The following is a 19,702-nucleotide window of genomic DNA, read 5'->3' on the forward strand; positions in this document are numbered from 1 at the left end:
CAAATCAGGGACAGTCCCTCAAAATAAGGGACAAATGAGGAGCAACGAGGGACAGAGCTCCAAATCAGGGACAGTCCCTCGAAATCAGGGACAGTCCCTCAAAATAAGGGACAAATGAGGAGCAACGAGGGACAGAGCTCCAAATCAGGGACAGTCCCTCAAAATAAGGGACAAATGAGTGAGGAGCAACGAGGGACAGAGCTCCAAATCAGGGACAGTCCCTCAAAATAAGGGACAAATGAGTGAGGAGCAACGAGGGACAGAGCTCCAAATCAGGGACAGTCCCTCAAAATAAGGGACAAATGAGGAGCAACGAGGGACAGAGCTCCAAATCAGGGACAGTCCCTCGAAATCAGGGACAGTCCCTCAAAATAAGGGACAAATGAGGAGCAACGAGGGACAGAGCTCCAAATCAGGGACAGTCCCTCAAAATAAGGGACAAATGAGTGAGGAGCAACGAGGGACAGAGCTCCAAATCAGGGACAGTCCCTCAAAATAAGGGACAAATGAGTGAGGAGCAACGAGGGACAGAGCTCCAAATCAGGGACAGTCCCTCAAAATAAGGGACAAATGAGTGAGGAGCAACGAGGGACAGAGCTCCAAATCAGGGACAGTCCCTCAAAATAAGGGACAAATGAGTGAGGAGCAACGAGGGACAGAGCTCCAAATCAGGGACAGTCCCTCGAAATCAGGGACAGTCCCTCAAAATAAGGGACAAATGAGGAGCAACGAGGGACAGAGCTCCAAATCAGGGACAGTCCCTCAAAATAAGGGACAAATGAGTGAGGAGCAACGAGGGACAGAGCTCCAAATCAGGGACAGTCCCTCAAAATAAGGGACAAATGAGTGAGGAGCAACGAGGGACAGAGCTCCAAATCAGGGACAGTCCCTCAAAATAAGGGACAAATGAGTGAGGAGCAACGAGGGACAGAGCTCCAAATCAGGGACAGTCCCTCAAAATAAGGGACAAATGAGTGAGGAGCAACGAGGGACAGAGCTCCAAATCAGGGACAGTCCCTCAAAATAAGGGACAAATGAGGAGCAACGAGGGACAGAGCTCCAAATCAGGGACAGTCCCTCGAAATCAGGGACAGTCCCTCAAAATAAGGGACAAATGAGGAGCAACGAGGGACAGAGCTCCAAATCAGGGACAGTCCCTCAAAATAAGGGACAAATGAGTGAGGAGCAACGAGGGACAGAGCTCCAAATCAGGGACAGTCCCTCAAAATAAGGGACAAATGAGTGAGGAGCAACGAGGGACAGAGCTCCAAATCAGGGACAGTCCCTCAAAATAAGGGACAAATGAGTGAGGAGCAACGAGGGACAGAGCTCCAAATCAGGGACAGTCCCTCAAAATAAGGGACAAATGAGTGAGGAGCAACGAGGGACAGAGCTCCAAATCAGGGACAGTTCCTCGAGATCAGGGACAGTTGAGAGCTATGGGGGCAAGTTCCTGTGCGATTCCAGTAGAAGCTGTGTCAGTAAGTGCTAAGAGAGCGAGGTGTGTCATCTTTAGGCGTGTAGACAACTCCCAGAACAATTGTCCTCTGTGGGTAGCTACACACGCATTGTTATGGTATGTGAGGAGTGACTTTGGCCGCGCTGTATCTGCTCGGCTCTACTCAATCAGTGGAACGCGATGAAGAGAACACGCCGCCGCTAGGGGCGCTCCACGCACCAGACAGGCTCGTTGGGTGAGCGGAGGGGGTCTAGTTCACAGTCTAGTTCGCTGACGTCAGTTCCGGGGCACAGTGGGCGCGTGCGGTGGGGGGGTGCCCCGGGAGCCCAGGCGAATGGTCAAAATGGCGGCCGCTCAGTTAACGGACGAAGAGCTCGTCTATGAGTTGAGGCGTTCGGGGGTGACGCCGGGGCCGGTCACGGATAGCACCAGGCCGGTCTACCTGAAGAGACTGAAGAAGCTGCGTGAGGAGCAGAGGAGCCGGGCGGGGAAGACGCGGGTGACTAACAACAACTTGGCGGCGGAGGGACGCTGGGAGAGCGGGGGAGCCCGCCCGCTCGCCGGGGAGGTGACGCACAGGAGAAGCGGCCGACATTCCTCTCACACGGAGGCCGGGAAGTCTCCGGTGCTGCTCGGCTTTAGCTCAGACGAGTCAGACGCGGATATCGGCGGCGCCCCTCAGGCGGCGGGGGGTAGGAGCCCGGCCCAGCGGGACTGTGTGGAGGCGCTAGACGGGCGGAAGGCGCCTATGTGGTGGGGGGCGAGCAGGCCGCAATACCGCCACCCTTCCTCCTCGGAGGATGAGGCGAGGAAGAGCCGGGCGGTGAACGGCAGCCGCCTCTCCTACTGCCGGGACTATTCGGACTCCGACGAGGAGGAGGAGGAGGCGGCGGCTAAGGACGAGGCGCTGAGCCGCCGGAGCAGGCGGAGTATGACCAGACAGGACCGGGATAACGGCATGGAGCCCCCCGACACAGCGGCCTGGGACAGGGACGAGAGCCAAGTGTCTGCCAGACATCGGGCCGCCGCCAGGAAGTCTCCAGACAAGAGCAACAATCACCTGAACTACAGCCACGACGGCGGCTCCTCATCCCGGCTCTACACAGCCAGCAACAGCATTCCCAGCCGGCTTCCCTACTCCAACCACGCCGGGCCCAACCACACCTACTACAGCAAGAAGAAGCCTCTGCCTGAGCCCGAGGAGGAGCTGCTGCAACAGTTCAGGAGTGCCGAGGTCTCCCCCACAGGAGGCTTCAGTGCTCATTACCTGTCCATGTTCCTGCTCACTGCGGCCTGCCTCTTCTTTTTCTTCCTGGGACTCACCTACCTGAGGATGCAAGGCACAGGCCCTACTGAGGAGGAGAGCAGTAAGTATACACCACATCTACCCCCAATGTGCCAAACCAGCTGATGGCGGCCCCACATTCTGCCCACGTGAGGCTCCCGTCCACACTAAAGCCCCGTACACGTGATTCGAAAATCGTACGAAAAAATCCGCGTTTGAATTGATCGTACAATAATCGGATCATTAGTACAGAGTTTTCGAGAGCCAATCAGGACAGTTCATCCAATATTATTCTATCAGACATGCAGGGAAATTTTCTTTCATCGTACGATTTTTGTGTAATCATTACAGCTTTCTGGGCAGCACAGTGGTGTAGTGGGTAGCACTCTCGCCTAGCAGTAAGAAGGGTCGCTGGTTCAAATCCCAACCACGACACTACCTGCCTGGAGTTTGCATGTTCTCCCTGTGCCTGCGTGGGTTTCCTCCGGGTACTCCCCACACTCCAAAGACATGCTGGTAGGTTAATTGGCTTCTGACTAAATTGTCCCTAGTATATGAATGTTGGGGACCTTGGATTGTGGGCACCTTGAGGGTAGGGACTGATGTGTGTGATGTATATGTGGAGCGCTGCGTAAATTGACGGCACTATATGGGTACCTTAAATAGGGATAATTGTAGACACACACTCAGGTTGAAGTGGATGGCTGTCGTTCGAAAATGCATTACAACACATGACATCACTTCCGAATTTTTATTCTGTCATACGGGAATTTTCGTGACTTTAGTAAACTCATCAGATTCGACATGAGATTAGCATGCAAAAAAAAAAAACGGACGATCATTTGTTCGATAATCGGATCGTGTGTATGGGGCTTAAAAAATAGATACACATACATAGTTAGTCAGGTTGAAAAAAGACACAAGTCCATTTAGTTCAACCATAAAAAAAAAAAAAAAAAACATACCCTCCTATATACACAATTCTATACCCACAGTTGATCCAGAGGAGGTCAAACACCCCCCCCCCCCCAGAAAAGCATGATCCAATTTGCTACAACAGGGGAAAAAATTCCTTCCTGATCCCCCTAGAGGCAATCACATTTTCCCTGGATCAACTTTACCTATAAATGTTAGGTACCCAGTTATATTATGTACTTTTAGGAAAGAATCTAGGCCTTAAAGCAATCTACTGAGCTGGCCAGAACCACCTCTCTGGAAGGAGTCTATTGCACATGCTTGCCAACACACCATGGATCTTGAATTGCAGTCCAAAAGTTATTGCAGAAAGATCACAACACAGCAGAATAAATGCAACTTTTTGGAGCCACGCAGGACCCCTTCGTCGGACATGTAATGAGGGTGTCCTGTGCACCTCTGAAAAGTTGTATTTATTCTGCTGTGATGTGATCTTACTGCAATTCAAGATCCATGGTGTGTTGGCAAGCATGTGTATTTATCTGTGATGTGTCCAGTGTCCAGCTGGTGATTGGCTGTAGCACCCGCTACGGAGGAGCCTGTAATCCAGGAACGTGTGCAATGGGGACCTATACAAGTCCTGTCCACACTGAATGGCATGGATAGAGGAATCTCTATTGTATATTGCCAAGCAGTGATTACGTTTGATAGGACGCGATCAACGTTTCACCAATGATTTTCAACGTGGTTCAGCTGACTTTTAAGGCAACGTCCTCGTGGCCGTAAAAATGTTGTTATGCAAGTGTTTTTCTAGCTCAAAAGTTTCTGAATTAAAGCAGAGATTCAGTCATTTTTTTTTTTTCTCGTTTCCATCTATTAAATCTTCTGCCCTTGTTTTAGCTTTGGATAATAAAACCTTTTTTTTTTCTGCCAGTCAGTGCCTTATACAGCCCACTTCCTGTTGTCTGGTAATAAGCCTAGGCTTATGTGACATGCAAAGCTCTCTCACTGTCAAGAGTTTGTCAGGGAGGTGGGGATGAGTCATAAGAGGGCCAATGAGAGCTGCAGTGTTGGATTTGTGCCTCTGTGTTAATCCAGGAAGTGAACAGGCAGCAGCTTCAGCTGCCCACAGTTAAAATGGTTGCAGCCAGACTCGGTGTAGGGAGTTTTCTGCAGCATATTTGGCGAGTACAGAATCGCAGTACAGTAAAACCTTGGTTTGAGAGTAACTTGGTTTGAGAGTGTTTTGCAAGACAAACAACTTTTTTTTTTTTTTTTTTTTTTTTAGTACATTTTGACTTGATATACAAGCGATGTCTTGATATGTAAGTAGCGTCACAACTGAGTATAAAAGAGAAGAGGGGCACCTCTAAGGCCACTTTCAAGTGCCTCTCTTGTCCAGTGTGAAAGCCTGAGGGGTTTCACACCGGAGCGATGTGCTGGCAGGATGCTCAAAAAAGTCCCGCAAGCAGCTTCTGTGAGACACTTTAAGAGCGGTGTATACACTGCTTCTAAAGCTCCCCTGCCCATTGAAATCAATGGGCAGCACCGTGTGCGCTTTTAACCCTTTTTCAGCGGCTAGCGGGGGTTAAAAGCTCCCTGCTAGCGGCCGAAAAGCACCACTAAAACTACAGTAAATGGCAGCGAAAAGTGCCCTAAGTGTTGCAGTATGGTTACATTTAATGAAGGTACAACATCTAAGTATGCAGGTGTCTGGGGTAAAGCTGACAGACAGTCCTCCACACCACCATCAGCGTCATCCCTTCCACGCTGAGCTCCATGAGCGCTTCAAGCCTCGCTGTCCGATCGCTCTACTGCAGGGTAGTCTTCCCAGTCACGATTGCAGACTGACAGTGGTGAGAACCGGCGGTGTGGAGGACGGTCTGTGGACAGCTTTACCCCAGATACCTGCATACTTAGATGTGACTTAATCGTCAACCATGTGATTTGCTAAGTGTTGTACCTTCATTAAATGGAACCATATTGCTACACTTGGACTCCTCTCTTCTCTTTTATACGCTGTAGCCCCTGCTGGATTTTGCTTATATTCCCCTTGTTGAAGCTCCCATTTGTGGGTGGACATTTTATGGTTGCACAACCTGGTCACATTGCTATTATTTTATATGGACTATAAACTGAAGGACTTATGAATAAATTGTTGTGGAACAAATCATCTGAGTTACCATTATTTCTTATGGGGAAATTTGCTTTGTTATACAAGTTCTTTGGATTCCAAGCACGTTTCCTGAGTGAATTGTGCTTGCAATCCAAGGTTTTACTGTATATATAAAATAGGCAAAGTGGTTGGAAGGAAGCTTCTGAATGGCAAAGATGTTTTTATTACAAATTATGTGAGCAGACTGCAAAAAAATGGACAAGCAGACCCAATCAGTTCGCTGGTGTGAAAGGGACCTTGCATGAATGTCTCAGTTGAAGACAATGTAGCTGCATTCAGATTGGTAAATAAGTCCTCATGCACACAGGGTTTTAAAAAATGCTTCTTTTACAGGCTTTTTTTTCCAGCTTGTAAAAGCTCCTTTATGTTAAGTCTGGTAGACACCCAGTGGGCTGAATGAAGAAAAAAAAAAAATCGCCGTACGCACGCAATGTTATTGCTGCAATCTCCCCTGCTGTGTTCTGACATGGTTTGCCCTCTCCTTTCCTACCAGTACACACTGATCAGCACTGGCCGCCAGTGCTGATCAGATGCTGGTTTGCCAGCATGTCCCTTTGACAAAAAGGGTCGCTAGATCAGCTTCTGTCAGACAACTGTTCACACTAACTAAATGTTGGCTAGTTCATTTTGAACATACCCATGCTGCCCAATATATGGCCCATAGGGTACCCAGCCTTAGCCTAGGTCACCATGCACATGTGTTTTTTGGGTGTATTAAGAGGAAGGTTTACAGGCTAAAAAAAAACAAAAAAAACCCATCACCAGTGCGTCCAAGAGAGGAGCTGAATGCATCTAAACCAGGGGTAACTGGTGGCCCTCCAGCTATTGCGAAACTATAGGTCCCATCATGCCTCTGCCTGTGGGAGTCATGCTTGTAACTGCCAGCCTTGCAATGCCTCATGGGACTTGTAGTTTTGCAACAGCTGGAGGGCCATCAGTTTTAGACCTCTGATCTAAACACTAGGCAAGTTTGAATGTTAATGCATTTCAATGATAAGAATAAATATTCTCGCCTTGTGGAGTCCATTAACACTCGCACTACAATGCGCCTACACATGTGCAATGTTCTGCTTTTGGCATGTTTGTTTTAAAGGGGTTGTAAAGGTAAAAAATGTTTCACCTTAATGCATTCTATGCATTTAGTTGAAAAAACTTCTGACAATACCGCCGCCCCCCCGTTTTACTTACCTGACGCCTCGAAAGTCAGCCTCTCGTTCCGACATCTATTCCTCCGCTCACCCTGGCCACTGATTGGCTACAGTGGATGGATTGGAAGCAGCGCAGCCATTGGCTCGCGCTGCTGTCAATCTCATCCAATGACGCGGCGCGCTGGGGGGCGGGGCCGAGTGATACAGTGAGCGGCTATAGCCGCCGGCTGTATCACGGGAGCGCGCCCGCAAACACTAACCACCATGCGAGGGAGCTCGCATTAAGGTGGTTAATGCTTGCGGGGAGGAGCTGAAACAGCCGCCGAGGGACCCCAGAAGACCAGGTTTGGGGCCACTCTGTGCAGAACGAGCTGCACAGTGAAGGTAAGTATAACATGTTTGTTATTTTTAAAAAAAAAAAAATTTTACCTTTACAACCCCTTTTAAGCATCTTTTCTTTTGCTAGGAGCTCTAGCGTTCAAAGGAGAAAAGCAAATTCCGTGTGCGTGAGGCCTAAACGCTCGTAAATTATGGTCGTGTGAATGAAGCCTAAATCGACTTGTAAAGGCAACTCACTGTTTCAATTTTACCTGATACAGTGTTAATTGTCTTAATTTTGAGCTGAGTATGTTAAGTTCACCTTTTACAGAAATCTGTAAGCAGCCCCAATGTACTTGAGGCTGGTGATCACCCACTAGAAGACATCGGGTCAATGCTTCACCGGTCCGGGACTTGAAATGCCCACGGCTTAATCTCCTAAACACATCTCGTAAAGGTGCTATAGGAGGCTTTCAAATTGGTCAGCGCTGTCACTGTCACCAACCAATCAGAAACTGCCGAGCCCGTCCTGTCAGCGGGGGAGAAGGGAGAACGCTTCAGGGATTTCAAATCCCCGGACCAGGGCGACCCAATGTCTCCTAGCGGGTGATCACTGGCCTCAAGTACAGCGGGACCATGGGGGGATGGGGAGGGGATCCAGTGTAAGTTCACCTTACAGATTTCTGAAAAGGTGAACGTTAAAGTATAGCTAAATCCAAAACCAATGTAATATTGCAGCCTACCAATTCCTAAATGTGGCTGCATTAACATTTACTTTTTTTTTCCCCTTTTTGTTTTCATTTAGTGATCTGGCTAGTAACGGACTTACTGTCTAAACCACTTGTTGACCAGCCGTCGCAGTTATACTGCGGCAGGGCAGCTTTACTGCGTGAATGGCTGTAGTGGTACGGCGCTTCGTGTAATAGATGCAGGAGGCGCACGCCCATGGCGCTGGAGCTGATGCTCGTGGCTGCGATGTCCACCTGCGATCGCTCCACTGAGAGGCAGAACTGGGATCTGTCACTGTAAACAAAGCAGATCTCTGTTCTGTCAGGGGAGTACAGTGTGATCGTCTGTTCCTAGTTATTAGGAAAAACAATCTCTCTGTACTCCCAGTCAGTCCACTCCCTCCAACAACTCCCTAGGACACACTTAACCCGTTAATTGCCCCTTAGTGTTAACCCCTTCCCTGCCAGTGTCATTTATACAGTAATCTGTGCATTTTTATAGCACTGATCGCTGTATAAATGTCACTGGTCCCAAAAAAGTTTAGATCTGTCTGCCGCAATGTCGCAGTCCAGCTAAAAATCACTGATCATTACTAGTAAAAAAAAAAATGCCATAAATCTCTCTCCTATTTTGTAGACGCTAAAACTTTTTTTGCACAAACCAATCAATATACACATGTGATTTATAATTTTTTTTTTTTTAATTCTCCCTCTCCAAAAATATGTAGCAGAATAGATATTGGCTTAAACTGATGAAGAAATTTTGTTTTTACATTTTTTTATTTTTGGATATTATAGCAAAAACAATTTTTTTTTTCCAAAATTGCCGGCCTTTTTTTGTGTATAGCGCAAAAAATAAAAACTGCAGAGGTGATCAAACGCCACCAAAAGAAAGGCTCTATTTGTGGGGGGGGCATCAATTTTGTTTGGGTACAAGGTCACACGACCGCGCAATTGTCAGTTTAAGCGACGCAGTGCCGCATCGCAAAAAATGGCCTGGTCATTAAGGGGGTTAAATCCTTCCGGGGTTGAAGTGGTTAACCTAGGTTCACATCCAGTGCCTTGAAAAAGTATTCACACCCCTTGAAAGTTTCCACATTTTGTCATGTTACAACCAAAAATGTAAATGTATCTTATGTGATAGACCAAAGTGCCACAGAATTGTGTAGTGGAAGGAAAATGATAAATGGCTTTCAACATAGTTTACAAATATCTGAAAAGTGTGTCGCGTACGTTTGTATTCGTCCCACCTAAGTCAATACTTTGTAGAACCACCTTGTGCTGCAATTACAGCTGCAAGTCTTTTTGGGGATGTCTCAACCAGCTTTGCACATCTAGACAGTGACATTTTTGCCCATTCTTTTTTGCAAAATAGCTCAAGCTCTGCCAGATTGGACGGAGAGCGTCTGTGAACAGCAATTTTCAAGTCTTGCCACAGATTCTAAATTGGATTTAGGTCTGGACTTTGACTGGGCCATTCTAACACATGAATTTGCTTTGATCTAAACCCTTCCATTGTAGCTCTGGCTGTATGTTTAGGGTCGTTGTCCTGCCGGAAGGTGAACCTCCACACCAGTCTCGTCTTTTGCAGACTCTAACAGGTTTTCTGCTAAGATTGCCCTGTATTAAGCGCCATCCATCTTCCCATCAACTCTGACCAGCTTCCCTGTCCTTGCTGAAGAAAAGCATCCCCACGTCATGCTGTCACGACCATATTTCACGGTGGGGTTCGGTGTGTTCAGGGTGATGTGCAGTGTTAGTTTTCTGCCACACATAGCGTTTTGATTTTAGGCCAAAAAGTTCTAGTTTGGTCTCATCTGACCAAGGCACCTTCTTCCACATGTTTGCTGTTTCCCCCACATGGCTTCTTGCAAATGGGACTTCTTGTGGCTTTCTTTCGACAATGGCCATCTTCTTGCCACTCTTCCATAAAGACCAGATTTGTTGTTAGCACGAATAATAGTTTCTCCCACTTGAGCTGTGGATCTCTGCAGCTCCTCCAGAGTTACCATGGGCCTCTTGGTACCCTTCTCTGATTTAATGCTCTCCTTGCCTGGCCTGTCCGTTTAGGTGGACGGCCATGTTTTGGGAGGTTTGCAGTTGTGCCATACTCTTTCCATTTTCAGATGGATTGAACAGTGCTCCGTGAGAATTTCAAAGCTTGGGATATTTGTTATAACCTAACCCTGCTTTAATTGCTTTCTGCCTGCCGTCGTTTGACGGCGGCAGAATGGCTCCCCTGCACAATTCACCATAGCTGTACGGCGGCCATTTTAAGGGGAATAGGGGGCGCGTGCCCGGCGGTCGCGATGTCCGCCAGGCACCCGCGATCGCTAGTGACAGAGCCAGAATGAGGGGGTGTGTGTGTGTATAAACACAGAAATGCATGTTCTGGCAGGGGAGGAGAGACAGTGTATTGCTAGTATATAGGAACACCGATCGGTCTCCTCCTTCAGGCAGTCCCATCCCTCCAGTTAGAACACGCTGAGGGAATGCATTTAACCCCTTGATCGCCCCCTAGTGTTAACTTCTTCCCTGCCAGTGACATTTATACAGTAATCAGTGGCTATTTTTTAGCTCTGATTGCTGTATAAGGCTGCTTTCACACAGGGGAGGTGGGGGCATCGGCGGTAAAAGAGCGCTATTTTTAGCGCTGCTTTACCGTCGTTTTTGCGGCGGTAGTCGGCCGCTAGCGGTGCTGTTTTAACCCCCGCTGGCGGCCGAAAAAGGGTTAAAACCGCTCGCATAGTGCGGCTATAGCCGCGGTATTGCCGCGCTACCCCATTGATTTCAATGGGCAGGAGCGGTGAATACACCGCTCCAAAGATGCAGCTTGCAGGAGTTTTTTTCTTCTCCTGCCAGCGCACTGCTTCAGTGTGAAAGCCCTCGGGCTTTCACACTGAACAAACAGTAGAGGCTGTTTTGGTCGGTTTGCAGGCGGTATTTTTAGCGCAATAACGCCTGCAAACCGCCCCAATGTGAAAGGGCTCTAAATGTCAGTGGTCCCAAAAAAGTGTCCGATCTGTCTGCCGCAATGCCGCAGTCCCGGTAAGAATCGCAGATCGCCGCCATTACAAGTAAAAAAAAAAAAAAAAATGCCATAAATGTATCCCCTATTTTGTAGACACTATAACTTTTGTGCAAACCAATCAATATACACTTATTGCGTTTTTTTTTTTTTTCCACAAAAATATGTACGTTTTATTTATTTTTTGGTAGAAAGTTTCTTAGAACCCTCCGGTTGGGTTCACATTGTTGCGAATTGCATGTGGGATTCCACATCTCACTATGGAGCCGGTTCACATATCTCCGGTGCAAATTTTACTGGGGTTCTGTGAGTCTTCTGCTCTGTTTTCATGTCGCTGCTCCGGTGTGGACCCAGCCTCAATTTTTTTTTTTTTATTAAAATATATATTTTACACACTTTTTTTTTTTTTTTTTTTTTTTTTTTAAAGCAGAGGCTTTAGAGAATAAATTGCTGGGTGTTGCAATTTTTTGTCACATGGTATTTTTGCACAGCTGTCCGTGATCTGACATTTGTAATTATACCTCAGATGAGTTGATCATTGCTTGTGTGTGTGCAGCACCGATGTGTGCATTTGCACATGAGGATGGGGTGCTTTAAAAAAAAAAAAAAAAAAATTTATTCATTTTTCCTTTTACACTGTCGCTTTAAATTTTTTTTTTAATCCCTTTTATTGCTGTCACAAAGAATGTAAACATGCCATGTGACAATAATAGGCAGTGACAGACACTCTTTATGGAGACCCCAGATCTCTCCTCTGCCCTTAAAAGCATTTGATCCAACCAAAATCAGTGTGATCAAATGCTTTCCATTTTTAAAACCGGCGCCGGTGAAACTGGAAGTAATGTATGCTGATCACTTCATGTTTTCAATATCAGAGGCGGTCAGAGCTGTTGCGGTCTTTGTGCGCCTCTGTGATCAGCCGGTGGAAGCGCTGTCTGGTCGATCGAGTGTCAGGACGGCCCACTGAAGGCAGCGGGAGGACATCCCCTCCCGATGCTTGTAAAAGCGATCAAGTGGCTAGTTGGCTGCTTGGATTGCTTTTACAAGAGAGCCGACCGTCGGCTCTAAACCTTGGGCTAAATGTAAAAATAAAAAGAGAAAATTCTTGCCTGGTGCCCAGAACTGCATGTCTTGGGTGTCGAGTGATGGGAATTGAACTTCCCTGCAAAAAACACATTTGACTGGATTTTGATAAGGATATGGGTACAATTACTTTTATATGTGGGGATTATGGAGGGAAATCTCATGCTTAAAGGGGTTGTAAACCCTCACGGTTTTTCACCTTAATGCATTCAAACCTCTTGTGATGCAGCAGCCTCCCTTTTACTTACCTGAACCTGGTCTTTCCAGCGACGCGGTTGAGCACACCAGCTCCAGCCGGTGTCTTCTCTCCTGATTGGATAGATTGATAGCAGTACAGACATTGGCTCCCGCTGCTGTCAAGCAAATCCAATAATGCCAGAGCCGGGGGGCGGGGCAGAGTCCTGCTGTCTGTGTCAATGGACGCGGGAGTGCGCCCGCCCGCACGAGTGCCCCGAGGGAGAGTGGCTCTCCCAACGGGGCACTCGAGCTAGGAGTGCTGCTGAGGGACCCCAGAAGAGGAGGATTGGGGCCACTCTGTGCAAAATTAACTGCACAGAGGATGCAAATACGACATGTTTGTTTTTTAAACAAATCTTTAGATATCCTTTAACTATATATTTATCCTGTTTCTGAAAAGATTGTGTATAATTGTTTTTCTGCATTGGGATTATGGGTGCAATATATCGTGGTTACACATGGCAGGGACCACATTTGACCTGTGTCTGATAAAAATATTGGTATTCTTTTTCTACAAGTGGATTCATATTATCACGCATCCTACATAACACATTTGACCTGTTTATGATAGGAATATGGCTATAACTATTCTACATGTGGATTATGGATGAAATATGGGTACTTCACAAACATATTTAATCTATTTCTGAAACAAATATGCACATAATTATTTGTTTACATTGGTATTATGGGTACATTGTTATGTATTATATGGGGGGGGGGGAGGTTATGCTTAACAAGGAACATATTTAACCTGTATCTGAAAAGATTATCATTTTTTTTTCTACATAGGGATTATAGATGGAATATATCATGGTTACACTTGAAAAACATATTTAACATGCTCTTGATAAGGGAATGGATCAAAAATAAGTTAAATATGTTCCTAGGTATGTTTACAATATTCTACCTATAATCCCCATGTAGAAAAATAATTATATGCATATTCTTAAATATATTTCTATTTATGTTTTAATCACTTGCTCACGCCGATATACGTCGACAAAGTGGCACGGGTGCGCAAAACATGTACCCGTACGTCACTGCGTCATCTGCGTGCACGCCGCCGGCCGGAGCGTGCACACAGACTCTATGTCCGCTGGTGGCACGGAGAGGCAGACTGGGGAGTTGCATATGTAAACAAGGCATTTCCCTATTCTGTCTTGCAACATGACAGTGAAGTGATCTACTGCTCCCAGTGATCAGGAGCAGTGATCTCTGTCATGTTCTAGTGAGCCCATCCTCCACACCCCCCCCCCCTTACAGTTAGAACATGCTGAGGGAACACAGTTAACCCCTTGATCACCCCCCCTAGTGTTTAACCCCTTCCCTGCCAGTGACATTTACACAGTAATCAGTGCATTTTTATAGCACTGATAGCTGTATAAATTCCAATGGTCCCAAAATAGTGTTGTGTCTGATCTATTCGCCGCAATGTCGCAGTCATGATAAAAATCGCAGATCGCTGCCATTACTAATTAAAAAAAATAAAAATTATTAATAAATATGTCAAATCTATCCTCTATTTTGTAGATGCGATAACTGTTATGCAAACCAATCACTATATGCTTATTGCGAATAATTTTTTTTTACCAAAAATACATAGGTGTGTGTGTGTATAATTTGGTGGGGGGAACATTGTATCAAGCACTGCAGGAAAGAATGTCTTTTGAGAAACAGAGTTTATCTATCTCTGCAACTAACGATTATTTTAATAATCGATTAGTTGGCCAATTATTGTTTTGATCGGTTAATAACCTTAATAAAAGTGTGGTGTAAAATTAAAAAAAATATCTATATGCAGTGGTAAATCTAAATAACTATATGGTTAGGGAGCAAAATCTCCAATCCACTCTGAGAATAACAGAGGAGAGATACTGTATATGCTATAAAAGGGTGAATCTGGTAAATATCAGACTCGGAGATCCAATTTTTTTTTTTTTATTTAAAAAACAATGTCTTCCTTAAATAGTCATTTTAAGAACGTTTGTTCGATTTTCTAACCATTAGTGTGGTCAAATCAACATTCATTTTCAACCACAGTGACGGGAAAATTTGGAAATGATAGAAAACTTCTTGGTCAAAGGAATTTTCAGACAGTGTATGTGGTTTTCGTTCAGAAATTACATTAGTTTTAAAAACAGAATGTTAAAAACAAGTGAAAATTAAAAGAACATTCTTTCAGTCAGCAAATGTACAAAGATTTTTCGTCTGAAAATTGATCCATGTGGCCAGCATAAGGCTCGGTATACACCTATGCAGTTTGCTTTTGATCTGTTTCTGCAGTACTTTTTGCTGTGTGTTTTTTGATTTTTTTGCTCATGTGATTTTGCTGCGACTTGCATTTTTGCATTTTTTTTTTTTGACCAATTTGTTGTTGGGCAGATTGAAAAACACAAAATTGCTGCAAAAACGCACTACTTGCTTTTGTACAGCTTCTCCATTGGAGTATATTGAACCAAAAAAGCGCTGTATTGCGTTTAAAGTCCTTGAACCTTTCCAAAGCGGCTGAAAAAGCATAGATGTGAATGTGTCCCATAAGAAACCATGTAAATGAACTGTAGTGCGTTTCTGCAAAAAGCACCAAAAAACATAGATGTGAACCAGGTCTAAGACTTTTAGTAACATGGGGTTAAAAAAACTAAAATTAGCCCTTTATAGTACAAAAAAAGCAATGTGAAAGTAATATTTACAGTAGTGATTGATTCTTTTTGCACTATAAAGGACTCATTTTAGTTTTTTTTTAAATCCCCATTGTTACTGGCTGATTATGAAAATGAGATAGATAGATAGATATATATATATATATATTTCTCAGCCAATCATGCCAATATGCAGTTTAGTACATTTGGTCACTCTTTTCTTTTATAGAGCAAAAAATAAAAACCGCAGAGGTGATCAAATACCACCAAAAGAGAGCTCTATTTGTGGGTGGAAAAGGATGTCAATTTTGTTTGGGTACAGTGTCGCACGACCGCGCAATTGTCAGTTAAAGCGACGCAGTGCCATATCGCAAAAAAATAACCCGGTCAGGGTGTAAATTTTTTTGGGGGCTGAAGTGGTTAAACTTCTCCAACTTTATCCCTGACTTCATGATGCAGTTTATTCAATAAGGTTCTCTAATAAACCTCCTGAGGGCTTCACAGAACAACTGTATTTATACTGGTTCCTCTAGATTTTAGGGGTATCAGAGTAAAGGGGGCTGAATACAAATGCACGCTACACTTTTCAGATGCGTATTTGTAAAACAATTTTGAGAACCATTTATTGTTTCCTTCCACTTCACAATTATGTGCCACTTTGTGTTGGTCTATCACATTAAATCCCAATAAAATACATTTTTTTTTTGGCTGTAACATGACAATGTGGAAAATTTCAAGGGGTAGGAATACTTTTTCAAGACGCACAAAACCACATTTTAAAAAGTCTCGGACTTCTTTCCTCTCGTTTCTCACAGGTAACAGCATTGTCTAAACTGTTAAATTTAAATATAATTAACCATTCCAAGAGATAAAAAAATGTATATTTTAGCAGAGACCCTAGAGCAGTGATGGCGAACCTTGGCACCCCAGATGTTTTGGAACTACATTTCCCATGATGCTCAACTACACTGCAGAGTGCATGAGCATCACGGGAATTGTAGTTCCAAAACATCTGGGGTGCCAAGGTTTGGCATCACTGCCCTAGGGGATATAATGGCGGTCGTTGCAACTTTTTACGTCGCATAATATTTGCGCAGCAATTTTTCAAACAATTTTTTTGTGTAATGTGAAAGATGTTAGGTATCTACTCTAACATGTCACTCTTTTAAAATTTCGCACACGTGGAATGGTGCCAAATTTCGGTACATAAAATAATCTCCATAGGCGGCGCTTTAAAATTTTTACAGGTTACCTGTTTAGAGTTAGAGGAGGTCTTGGGCTAGAACTATTGCTTTCGCTCTAACGTATGATACTTCATGTGTGGTTTAAACATTGTTTGCATATGCTGTCGTGACGTACGTATGCGTTTTGCTTCTGCGTGTTTGTTCTTCATGCTCCCCTTGTGGATGTGAACGTAGTCACCCTTTCCTGCTGGCCCCTGAGATGGATTGCACATTTTCAGCTCTATGGAAATTATAGCACACAGAGTGGATCATGTGACCAGAAATAACAGCAGTGCTCGCTCTAACACTAGTAACAGTGAATGCATCAGTAGAGTATAAGGAATGTGCACAGGTCAAAAGAAGCTGCCTTAAAAACAGGCTTACATCAATAGACACAGCCCCATAGCCTGGGATGGGAAGATGCCACTCCTGCCTTCTCCAAGCTAACAGATTGACTGGAGACTGCACTTTCATCGGGCATCACAGGACAGTCATCCTTGTCCTTGCTTTACTGACCTTGAACAAGCATCTAGGAGGTAAAATATTGAAGTACAGCCAAAGCTTGTTTGATCACAGGAGTGCAGTTCGTTCTGCACTGACAGCTCAGGGAGAACTGAGCAATCAGTGGTGTTTGATCGCTTAATTCTCTGTTAGAGCCGACGGGGGGCAGATGCAGCATCCGACCGATGCTGCATTCACCTAGGTAAGTGTCAATTTAAAAAAAAAAAAAAAATTTCGGGGGGGGGGGGACAAAACAGACCCTACCCCTTTTTAAAATGCTGCTCCTACATCTCCCCCATTTTATTTATTTTATTTATTTTTTAATCTCTGAAGACTGATCAGCTAGGTAACAGTCTGGATCAAGATGATTGCTCTGTGCAGTGTTTTTAAATAAGGTAACAATGGCAGTTTTCCTATCTCTATAATTGCAGGTTTTTAGAAAAAAAGATGACAAACTTTTCTTGTTGCAGTTTATTGGTTTAAAACCACTGATATATTCTTGCGATAGTTGGTAATGTCTTGTCGTGTACCTCCTTGATGTAGACTCTATAATATGCACCAAAGAATAATTGAAGAATGAGCTTTTGCTGTAAATGGCCACAACCAGTTGGCAGGCTCGGGAACATAGATATTTCTGCAATGTATGAGAATTGAACTAGCCAACAGCCATATAATGTTAAAGATGATGGGGGAAAAAAAAGCCTTCTGCTTCAAATGTAGAGCGCATTTAATGTTTAAAGTGCATGGATTTGCAAACTGTTCTGATACTGGGTGCAACTGTCCTTGAAACAAAGTTAAAATAGGACCAGCAAAGTTTGGCTTTTTCAGAATCTGCAAGAATGTATTGTAGGTTTGGGGAAATGTGGTGTACACATGATTACACACAGCACTATATTCTAGAGGTCGACCGATATATCGGCCGGCCGATATATCGGCCGATATTTGGCGTTTTTTACTTAATCGGCATCGGCCGATTGTGCTGATAAAAAAGGCCAATTATAACTTCAGCCGTGACTTGCAAATGACTTCTGTAATAGAAGTTAATGCAAGTTTCCCTAAGTTATCTGTGGAGAGGATTCTCCCCTCCTCTGGGCAGCCTGCCAAGTACGATAAGAAGATACATTTGTATCTCTTTCAGGTTCTTTTTATCAATAGACTGAACTCCGCGTGTAGAAGTTTTCAGTTTAACCATTTAAAGACTAAATCTTTTCTGACACTTGTTGCTTACAAGTAAAAATCCTGTATTTTCTGCTATAAAATCACTTAGAACCCCCAAACATTATATATATTTTTTTAGCAGAGACCCTAGGGAATAAAATGGTGATTGTTGCAATATTTTATGTCACACGGTATTTGCGCAGCGGTCTTTCAAACGCAATTTAAAAAAAAAAATACAGTAATGAATTGAAAAAAAAAAAAATAAGCAGTAAAGTTAGCCCATTTTTTTTCGTCCAAAAGTTTTGATTACCTGTTTTTGTGTATTTATTATTTAAGATAGTTTTTTTTTTTTTTTTTTAAGGTTTTTTTTCTAAATTATACATACAAGTGAACTGATTGAAGGTTTGTTTTGTTTAATGTTTAAATGAAAAAAAATTTCTGTATTACTTAAGGCTGCTTTCACACTGGAGCGGGCAGGCGTTGATGGTAAAACGCTGCTAGTTTTAGCGGCGCTTTACCGTCATTTTAGAGGCGCTATTCGGCTGCTAGCGGGGCGCTTATAACCCAGCTAGCGGCCGAGGAAGGGGTTAAATGCGCCCCTGAAGCGCCGCTGCCAAAACGCTTTGCAGGCGCTTCGGCAGCGGTGCGCATTCATTTCAATGGGCAGGAGTGGTGGAGGAGGGGTATACACCGCTCCAAAGATGCCGTTTGCAGGACTTTTTTTTACATCCTGCCAGCGCATCGCCTCAGTGTGAAAGCACTCGGGATATCACACTGAGACTGCAGGGGAGCCGTTTTACAGGCACTTTACAGGTGCTATTTTTAGCCCAAAAGCGCCTGAAAAACGCCCCAGTGTGAAAGGGGTCTAACTGTTAGATTTTATGAGATGAAGGGAAAAAAGAAAGGAAAAAAAAAATCGGCCAAATATATCGGCCCAAAAAAATCGGCATCACATATCGGCCATCGGCCACCGCGATTTCTAAATATCGGCATCGGCATCGGCCAGAGAAAAACCCATATCGGTCGACCTCTACTATATTCCTGTTGTACTTTGCCATGATATGCATCAAAACTACCCAAGTACTTATAAGACGCTTTTGGCATATGCAGTCTACACAGTATAGGTTCAGTCCCCAGTTGTCCAATTTTTACTAAATCTACCTCCCTGTTCAGTTTACGCTTTTCTTTACCTACACATTTTGATGAATCGGACCCTAAAATATAAGACCCCTTTCACACTGGAGGTGTTTTTCAGGCCTTTTGGCGCTAAAAATAGCACCTGTAAAGCGCCTGAAAAAAAACATTTGCAATCCCAGTGTGAAAGCTCAAGTGCTTTCACACTGGGGCGCTGCGATGGTAGGGCATCAAAAAAAAAAAAAGTCCTGCAAGCAGCTTTTTTGAGGCGCATTGAAATCAATGGGCAGCGCAGCTGAAGCACCTGCAAGGGCACTTTTAACCCTTTATTTGGCTGATAGCAGGGGTTAAAAGTGCCACAAAAATGACGGTAAAGTAGCAGCGCTTTACCGCCGACGCCCCGGCACTGGCATTGTGAAAGGGCTCTGAGTAGTGTGATAGGCATTGTTCTGCCTGCTGTGCTGCCTTAAGTCCTATTTCAGCACTTGGTAACTAAAGAAATCCTAAAAGGGCAGCGTGTTTTACTTTTGTATGCAGCACGAACGTACTCTAGTAATAGGTTTGATCTAGCTTTTAGACAAACATATACACACAAGCCACCATTAGGTGTGTGATCGTAATGATTCCTCCTCGAAGAGTTAAAGTGCCTGGCTTACCTGGAAAAAAA

General features: G+C 44.4%; 1 protein-coding gene across 1 annotated transcript in view; it reads left to right on the plus strand.

The window, feature by feature from the left end:
- Positions 1-1,702: 1,702 nt before the first annotated feature.
- Positions 1,703-19,702, plus strand: part of LEMD3 (LEM domain containing 3) — an 89,211-nt gene continuing 71,211 nt past the window's right edge. Inside the window, exon 1 of the mRNA XM_073620127.1 lies at positions 1,703-2,826. Within this exon, the coding sequence (XP_073476228.1) occupies positions 1,794-2,826 (1,033 nt within the window). The 5' untranslated portion in view covers positions 1,703-1,793. The remainder of the gene's footprint in view (positions 2,827-19,702) is intronic.

The sequence above is a fragment of the Aquarana catesbeiana genome, linkage group LG03 (genome assembly GCF_042186555.1).
Source record: "Aquarana catesbeiana isolate 2022-GZ linkage group LG03, ASM4218655v1, whole genome shotgun sequence".
Taxonomy (NCBI): domain Eukaryota; kingdom Metazoa; phylum Chordata; class Amphibia; order Anura; family Ranidae; genus Aquarana; species Aquarana catesbeiana.